The 9,552-nt window shown below is 44.9% G+C and overlaps 2 protein-coding genes across 2 annotated transcripts in view; one reads left to right on the forward strand and one right to left on the reverse strand.

Moving 5' to 3' along the window:
• The window catches only part of LOC306743590 (ubiquitin carboxyl-terminal hydrolase 11-like), a gene marked incomplete at its 5' end in the record, with an annotated part of 18,741 nt that extends 15,339 nt beyond the window's left edge, over positions 1–3,402 (reverse strand). Inside the window, 6 exon segments of the mRNA XM_079226118.1 lie at positions 115–176; positions 663–808; positions 1,283–1,400; positions 1,543–1,673; positions 2,585–2,694; positions 3,293–3,402. Coding sequence (XP_079082244.1) covers positions 115–176; positions 663–808; positions 1,283–1,400; positions 1,543–1,673; positions 2,585–2,694; positions 3,293–3,402 — 677 coding nt within the window.
• A 1,204-nt stretch (positions 3,403–4,606) lies between these two features.
• Positions 4,607–8,311, forward strand: rfc2 (replication factor C (activator 1) 2; the record flags this gene model as incomplete). Its single annotated transcript, XM_079226121.1, has 6 exons — positions 4,607–4,799; positions 5,595–5,700; positions 5,846–5,947; positions 6,926–7,184; positions 7,564–7,824; positions 8,087–8,311. The coding sequence occupies 6 exons, from the start codon at positions 4,607–4,609 to the stop codon at positions 8,195–8,197; spliced, it is 1,032 nt and encodes a 343-aa protein (XP_079082247.1). The 3' UTR covers positions 8,198–8,311.
• Positions 8,312–9,552: the final 1,241 nt, after the last annotated feature.

Consider the following 9,552-nt stretch of genomic DNA (forward strand, 5'->3'; position numbering starts at 1 on the left):
AGAGGAGGAGGAGGAGGAAGAGGAGGAGACAGGAGACAGGAAGAAGAGGAGGAGACAGGAGACAGGAGACAGGTAGAAGAAGAACAAACACGATGGCAGACGGAGTCTTCTTACATGATCTGAGGTCTGGAGCTCGGCCAGGTGCCGTCAGCATTCCTGGTCTCCATGATCACCGTCTGACACACACACACACACACACACACACACACACACACACACACACACACAGTATTATATATATATATTAACACACAGTACATGAAGTATTATGTGTATAACACACAGTACATCATATATTTTATGTGTATAACACACGGTACATGATGTATTATGTGTATAACACACAGTACATGATGTATATTATGTGTATAACACACAGTACATGATGTATATTATGTGTATAACACACAGTACATCATGTATTATGTGTATAACACACAGTACATCATGTATTATGTGTATAACACACAGTACATCATGTATTATGTGTATAACACACAGTACATCATGTATTATGTGTATAACACACAGTACATGATGTATATTATGTGTATAATACACAGTACATGATGTATATTATGTGTATAATACACAGTACATGATGTATATTATGTGTATAACACACAGTACATGAAGTATTGTGTGTACTAATACATGCTCACCATGGCTGAGCTCAGACAGGCCTCCAGCACGCTTAGGCTCACGTTCCTGAGACGCTCACAGCTGCTGTCTGAACTCTTCATCCACAGACGGCACTCTGATCCCAGAGGGACCCTGAAGGCATCGCACATCGCCCTCTGGATCGAGTCTACACACACACACACACACACACACACACACACACACACACACACACACACACACACACACACACACACACACACACACACACACACACACACACACAGAGAGACACGCACCATCATTAGCTCATAATTCATCTCTAACATCTCCTTCCTCCATCTCTAAGAGTCCTACAGAGGAGACTCGTCTCCTTCCTCCATCTCTAAGGCTCCTAGAGGAGACTCGTCTCCTTCCTCTCTCTAAGGCTCCTAGAGGAGACTTGTCTCCTTCCTCTCTCTAAGGCTCCTAGAGGAGACTTGTCTCCTTCCTCTCTCTAAGGCTCCTAGAGGAGACTTGTCTCCTTCCTCTCTCTAAGGCTCCTAGAGGAGACTTGTCTCCTTCCTCTCTCTAAGGCTCCTAGAGGAGACTTGTCTCCTTCCTCTCTCTAAGGCTCCTAGAGGAGGCTCGTCTCTCAGGATGAATCTTGAACATAACTCACGTATGGTGTCTGCGCGGCTGAACTGGGCCGTTATGACGTTCTCCATGTTGCTATGGAGACAGAGGAAGATCTCGACCGGGTAGACCTCCACCTTCAGAGTGCTGGGCAGGTCCACCACCTGACACACACACACACACACACACACACACACACACACACACACACACACACACACACACACACACACACAGTTAGACTATCCCCAGGACTCGTGGCCCTGATTGGCTGTCGGGGTCAGGGGGCGTGTCAGTGGGCGTCACCTTGCGCTGCAGCGCCGGCTGCCCGTCCAGCGCTCCGTACCAGACCAGCAGCCGGGTCCACACCTCCACTGGGACCAGCACGAAGTCCTCGTTCTCCACCAGGCGCTCCTTCAGGTGGAAGGACTGCAGGTCTACACGAGAACACACACAGGACACAGTGAACACACAGTACACAACCAGTACACACACAGTACACACACAAACAATAAACACACAGTGCACAACCAGTAAACACACAGTACACACATTGAACACACACACAGTACACAACCAGTACACACACAGTACACAACTAGTAAACACACATTGCACAGCCAGTAAACACACATTGCACAACCAGTAGACACAGTGAACACACAGTACACAACCAGAGTACACACAGTGAACACACAGTACACAACCAGAGTACACACAGTGAACACACAACCAGTAAACACACAGTACACACACAAACAATAAACACACAGTGCACAACCAGTAAACACACAGTACACACAGTGAACACACACACAGTACACAACCAGTAAACACACAGTACACAACCAGTAAACACACATTGCACAACCAGTAGACACAGTATACAACCAGAGTACACGCAGTGAACACACAACCAGTAAACACACAGTACACACACAAACAATAAACACACAGTGCACAACCAGTAAACACACAGTACACACGCAGTACACAACCAGTAAACACACAGTACACACACAGTACACAACCAGTAAACACGCAGTACACAACCAGTATACAACCAGTACACACACAACACAACCAGTACACACACAACACAACCAGTAGACACAGTATACAACCAGAGTACACACAGTGAACACACAGTACACAACCAGAGTACACACAGTACACAACCAGTAAACACACAGTACAGTCAGTAAACACACAATAAACAGACAGTAAACAAACACAATAAACAGACAGTAAACACAAACAGTAAACCACCATGACATTACAATGACATCATCACGATGACATCATCATGATGACGTCATCATGATGACATCGCGATGCATTCACTGACCCTCAAACAGCTCAGTGTTGTCGATCTGACCGGGGAAGGAAGACGAGTTCTGGTCTCCAGTCTCTACAAAGTCCTTCCACTGTGCATACCAACGACGCTCCATCACGTACCTGAGACACAGACACACACACACACACACACACACACACACACACACACACACACACACACACACACACACAGTTGGTCAGGTGATCAGATCTCAGTTGGTTTCAGTTTCATTTCACACACTTTGTTTACTTCACTAGTGTGAGTGTCAACACTTCTCTGTTCTTGATCTCTTGGTTGGAAACAAACAAACAAACAAAACAAAAAAACCTGGACATGTAAAGTCAGTGTACTGAGGCGTTCAGGGATCCTGGTTTATTCTGGTACTTATAGGAGTGAACAGAAAATAAAAGTGGAGTATTTTCGCAGTACTTGTATCAAAACAGTCAAATGTTCTGATACTTCTTTTTACCTCTGGCCGGAAGTGAAACGTCCCAGGTGATACATTTAGGGACTTAAAAAGCAGCTCTGGTCACAAAAACAGGGGAAACTTCCAAGTCGGCCATGAACGCCTCATCACAACTGGTTGACGTTAGCCGCCCGACGGCTGCCTGGTGGCGCGCGCCGCGGTTGAACCCGTTAATAACCATTAGGTAACAGTTAGCCCCGCACTGCGCGTGCGTTCTGTGTGCGTGTGCGCGTGTGCGGGCGGACTCTCACCAACTGTCCCCAGCGCGGAGCTCACACTCCCGCAGCAGAGACTCGATCTCCCGCCGCTGGGTCTCCAGGCCCGGGGGCTCGGCGGCGGAGCAGCGGCTGTTGGCCGTCATGTCGCTGGATCAGTCGCTCATAAACGTCGGGGGCGGTTGGAACTGTTAAACGAGGCCGGGAGACGAGAGGCCAACCACCGCATTGATCAGCCCGATAGACGGGGAAGCTTCCACAGAGCTGTGTTTGCGGAAGTAGGAAGTGGTTCGCACTCGGGCGATGACGACTTCCGGGCCGAGGCCTCCGCGCGCTTCGTCCGTGTTCACGTCCATGATAGAAAATTAATAAATAATAATAATAATTTACACTAAATAAATTATACATTGAATGAATCCATAAAATGAATAAATACTTAATACTTTTACGGTAAAAAAAATAACACTAAATAATAATTGACATATCCACGGAAAAAAAAATATAGATAAAGATTCAACATCCATGGTTAAAATACATACACAATAATAATGTATACATCCATGGTTAAAATACATGCACAATAATAATGCATACATCCATGGTTAAGATTAATACATAATAATAATAGTTTATACATCCACAGTAAAAAATAAATACATTATTCAATTATTTAAAACAAATCATACATCCATTGTTAAACTAAATAAATCATAATACAAAATAAGAATAATTAAACACTCACGGTGAAAAATAAATACATGAATAAATGATAATTAAACAAACTATACATCCATTGTTAAAATAAATACTTTATACATTCACGGTACAAAGAAACAACATACATAATAACACAACATGATAACTTACATATCCACAAAAAAATATATATATTTAACCAGGACGTATACATTATTATTTTGTATGTATTTTAACCATGGATTTTTTTTTTCAAATAATTCATTGATGAATACATAATAATAATAATTGTTTATACATCCACAATAAAAAATTAATACATTACTAAATTAAAGAAAAATAATAATAATGATACAATCTTTTTTTAAATAATTTATACATTTATAATAATAAAACAAAATAATAATGTACACATCCAGGGTAAACAATAAATACAAATAAACGCTATTTATTGAAATAATAATGAGTTTGGCTTGAATAGAACGTTTTCTCTCATGAATGCCTGTGGTTGTAAATATCGCGAGATCTTAGCGCGTTGTTCTCGGCCGTCACCGATACGCGCTGGGCCAATGGGGCGACAGTTTACTGTCACGTGATGCCCAGGGAGGGAAAACGAGTTCCCGCGCGGGCTCCCCCTGAGAGACAGACGGCATCATGGACGCGGAAATGAAGGCGGACACGGGAGCCGGAGAGCCGCCGGCTAAAGGCTGCGGCGCCCATTACGAGCTGCCCTGGGTGGAGAAGTACCGGCCGCAGAAGCTCAGCGAGATCGTGGGCAACGAGGAGACCGTGAGCCGCCTGGAGGTGTTCGCGCGCGAGGGCAACGTCCCCAACGTCATCATCGCAGGTCGGCAGACCGGAAGCGGGCACGGGTTCAGAGGCGGTACTTTAAGTAGTACTTTAAGTGGTAATACCACAAGTGTAGGAGTACTTTACTGCAAGTAGCAGCATTCAAAGCAGTACTCAAGTCATTCCATGTAATATATAATAATAATATATGTATATTACTGATTTATAATGTATATTATATCATCATTACTGATGCTTGTTTATAGGCTATAATCATGCATCACGTATTTTTATTAGTAGTATTTGTTCTTCATATTTTTGTCAACAAATCAGCTTTTATTGAGCAATACATAAACGCAGATGTATATTCCTACATTAATATGCACCGTGAGCCAGTTTACTAGTAGAGTGTGTACTTTGTGTGTATTTCTAGTAGTATTTATGTTGTATACAATACAGAGTACATGTACTCCTTTACTTTCTCAAGACGTTTGTTGTTTTCATGTCCTGCTAAAGATCAAATGATTTCAGAAAGAAATCAACCAAAGCATGACTTATTGATCAGTATTATTCATTCTGATGGTAATCATTTTAATAAAGTAAAATATCACATACACACGTTGTGTGTATTGGTGTTGATCAGGTGTGTATTGGTGTTGATCAGGTGTGTATTGGTGTTGATCAGGCGTGTATTTGTGTTGATCAGGTGTGTATTTGTGTTGATCAGGTGTGTATTTGTGTTGATCAGGTGTGTATTTGTGTTGATCAGGTGTGTATTTGTGTTGATCAGGTGTGTATTTGTGTTGATCAGGTGTGTATTTGTGTTGATCAGGTGTGTATTTGTGTTGATCAGGTCCTCCAGGAACCGGCAAGACCACCAGCATCCTGTGTCTGGCCCGAGCGCTGCTGGGCCCGGCCCTGAAGGACGCGGTGCTGGAGCTCAACGCCTCCAACGAGAGGTGTGTGTGTGTCGGGGTGTGTGTGTCACAGTATCGTGATAATATCGTATTGTGGGTCCTCTGGTGATTCCCACGCTTAATGTGTGTGTCTGTGTGTGTGTGTCTCTCTGTGTGTTTGTGTGTGTCTCTCTGTGTGTGTGTGTAGGGGCATTGACGTGGTGAGGAACAAGATCAAGATGTTCGCTCAGCAGAAGGTCACGCTGCCTAAAGGTCGACACAAGGTCATCATCCTGGACGAGGCCGACAGGTGAGACCCGGAGCTGAAGCAGACTTATGAGGACGCTACAGGTCTCTTCTGGTGTCGTGTACTTATGAGGACGCTAAAGGTCTCTTCTGGTGTCGTGTACTTATGAGGACGCTACAGGTCTCTTCTGGTGTCGTGTACTTATGAGGACGCTACAGGTCTCTTCTGGTGTCGTGTACTTATGAGGACGCTACAGGTCTCTTCTGGTGTCGTGTACTTATGAGGACGCTAAAGGTCTCTTCTGGTGTCGTGTACTTATGAGGACGCTACAGGTCTCTTCTGGTGTCGTGTACTTATGAGGACGCTAAAGGTCTCTTCTGGTGTCGTGTACTTATGAGGACGCTACAGGTCTCTTCTGGTGTCGTGTACTTATGAGGACGCTAAAGGTCTCTTATGGTGTCGTGTACTTATGAGGACGCTACAGGTCTCTTCTGGTGTCGTGTACTTATGAGGACGCTAAAGGTCTCTTATGGTGTCGTGTACTTATGAGGACGCTAAAGGTCTCTTCTGGTGTCGTGTACTTATGAGGACGCTACAGGTCTCTTATGGTGTCGTGTACTTATGAGGACGCTAAAGGTCTCTTCTGGTGTCGTGTACTTATGAGGACGCTACAGGTCTCTTCTGGTGTCGTGTACTTATGAGGACGCTACAGGTCTCTTATGGTGTCGTGTACTTATGAGGACGCTACAGGTCTCTTCTGGTGTCGTGTACTTATGAGGACGCTACAGGTCTCTTCTGGTGTCGTGTACTTATGAGGACGCTAAAGGTCTCTTATGGTGTCGTGTACTTATGAGGACGCTACAGGTCTCTTCTGGTGTCGTGTACTTATGAGGACGCTACAGGTCTCTTATGGTGTCGTGTACTTATGAGGACGCTAAAGGTCTCTTCTGGTGTCGTGTACTTATGAGGACGCTACAGGTCTCTTCTGGTGTCGTGTACTTATGAGGATGCTAAAGGTCTCTTCTGGTCCCGCCCCTCCAGCATGACGGACGGCGCCCAGCAGGCCCTGAGGAGGATCATGGAGATCTACTCCAAGACCACGCGCTTCGCTCTGGCCTGCAACGCCTCGGACAAGATCATCGAGCCGATCCAGTCTCGCTGCGCCGTGCTGCGCTACTGCAAGCTGACGGACGGACAGGTGCTGGACCGGCTGCAGCAGGTGGTGCAGCAGGAGCACCTGAGGGTGTCTGACGACGGGCTGGAGGCCGTGATCTTCACCGCGCAGGGCGACATGCGACAGGTGGGGACCTGTCAATCACTTAGCCCCGCCCCTATGCATCTTTATGGTGTGTTAGAGACCTGTCAATCACTTAGCCCCGCCCCTAAGCATCTTTATGGTCTGTTAGAGACCTGTCAATCCCTTAGCCCCGCCCCTAAGCATCTTTATGGTCTGTTAGAGACCTGTCAATCCCTTAGCCCTGTCCCTAAGCATCTTTATGGTCTGTTAGAGACCTGTCAATCACAGCTTTAACACATGAAGCAACACAAAGAAACTTCTATACAACCAGAGGAGTCGCCCCCTGGTGGTCAGGAGAGAGAATGCAGCTTTAACACAGGAAGCATAGACTTCTATACAACCAGAGTCGTCGTCCCGACTGACTTCCTGTCCCGCTCTCCAGGCTCTGAACAACCTGCAGTCCACCAACTCCGGCTTCGGCTACATCAACAGCGAGAACGTCTTCAAGGTGTGCGACGAGCCCCACCCGCTGCTGGTGAAAGGCATGCTGGGACACTGCGTGGCCGGGGACATCGACCAGGCGTACGCCGTGGTGGAGCGGCTGTGGGCGCTGGGCTACTCCCCAGAGGACATCATCGGGAACATCTTCAGGGTCTGCAAGACCTTCCAGATGGCCGAGTACCTCAAGCTGGACTTCATCAAGGTGAGTTACTCATCACTACGAGGGACTTCATGACGCAGTGGAGGGATATGATGCCGGTCGACAAGAAATAGTTCCAGACCGGTTCACAACCAGCAGATGAACGAGACCGTCACCTGGTTCTGGGTTCTCCTGTAGTATCATTTATCAGTTAATCATGTAGTATTATTGTGTGTGTGTGTGTGTGTGTGTGTGTGTGTGTGTGTGTGTGTGTGTGTGTGTGTGTGTGTGTGTGTGTGTGTGTGTGTGTGTGTGTGTCCTTCAGGAGATCGGCTACACTCACATGCGTGTGTCTGAGGGTGTGAACTCTCTGCTGCAGATGGCCGCTCTGCTGGCGAGACTCTGCAGTAAAACAGCGCCCCCTGCTGCCAGCTGAGAGACTCTGCAGTAAAACAGCGCCCCCTGCTGCCAGCTGAGAGACTCTGCAGTAAAACAGCGCCCCCTGCTGAGACGTTCTGTACATTAAAGTTATGTTTAAATGATGTAAAAACTCCAATAAATCATCTTTTCATTGATCGGTGTGTTTTGTTGGTTGAGTAAATGTCCCCATAAGTATAGAAGCTCCCACAGTGGAACGATAACTTCTAGAGTAAAAGTACTTTCCCCAGGTAAACAGAGTACTTGTACACTGCAGAGTATTCGGGTCTAGGAGTTTTATTTCATTGCAAACCTTGTTAACATTCAGTCATAAATATTAAGAACAGTAACATTCAGTGTATATAAACGTTTATAGAATAAAATTAAAGTGAGTCAAAACAAACTTTAGTTTTTCACCTCAGACGTCCTGATGAATACGACGAGAATTAATTATAACTCATTAAAATGACAAATTGAATGGTTTTTGCCGTGTACAAATCAAATAAATGTGTGTATATATAAATACATATTTAGACATTCTTGTGATTTTTAACTTTGAGCGGATTCAGAAAAGTTTTTCTTTTCTCCTAAATGTAAAACTTTAATCTCTGATTATTACCGGCTCCTTAATTAATAATAATTAACTGAAGCGTCGTCGTACTCATGAGGGCCGCTGAACTAAAAACTCACGCAGCGACCGTTAAAAAAGTGCAATTCATCAGATCAAAGTCACCAATAATCAATAATTAATAACCAGCGGAAGCAACCATCGATCTGCCCTTTGATCCAGATATCTGGGCTGTTGGAGATCTGCTATTTGACTAATTAAATAGTTAAATGTTTGAGTTTTTAACATCGTGTTCATGGCTTAACAGGTGAGTTTCTTAAGGTGGTGTAATACTCACCGTGGCCACAGGAGGCTGCTGTGCTTCAGGGTTTCTTAAGGTGAGTTTTATTTTCTCCATTTACTCGAAACTAATTAGAACACAAGGCCTCTTGTGGCCATAGTTAGTATTACAACAACAAACAAAGGAGCTTGTTGTTAAATCATGAACACAGAAAACAGAACTATCTGACTTATGGAATAGATTTAAAAACACCTGCATCGTTCAGGTGAAAAGTTCCCTTAGTTACTTTCATGTGGAGGAAAAAGAGTTCACAGCAACACCACCAACAACGTAACAAAACTAAATAATAAAGCGAGTATAATAACAGTAATAATAATAATAATACAAAAGAAGGATCAAAGGAAAGGAAGAGAACCGATGATCTACTGAAGAAACACCACAACTGCAGGTGAACATGAACCGGCTCCATGTGCAGTGACGGCTCCGGGCCAGGAGGGGGAGCAGGGAGCCAACATGGCCACCGCAG

This window comes from Taurulus bubalis, assembly GCF_910589615.1.
Source record: "Taurulus bubalis genome assembly, chromosome: 11".
In the NCBI taxonomy this organism is placed as follows: domain Eukaryota; kingdom Metazoa; phylum Chordata; class Actinopteri; order Perciformes; family Cottidae; genus Taurulus; species Taurulus bubalis.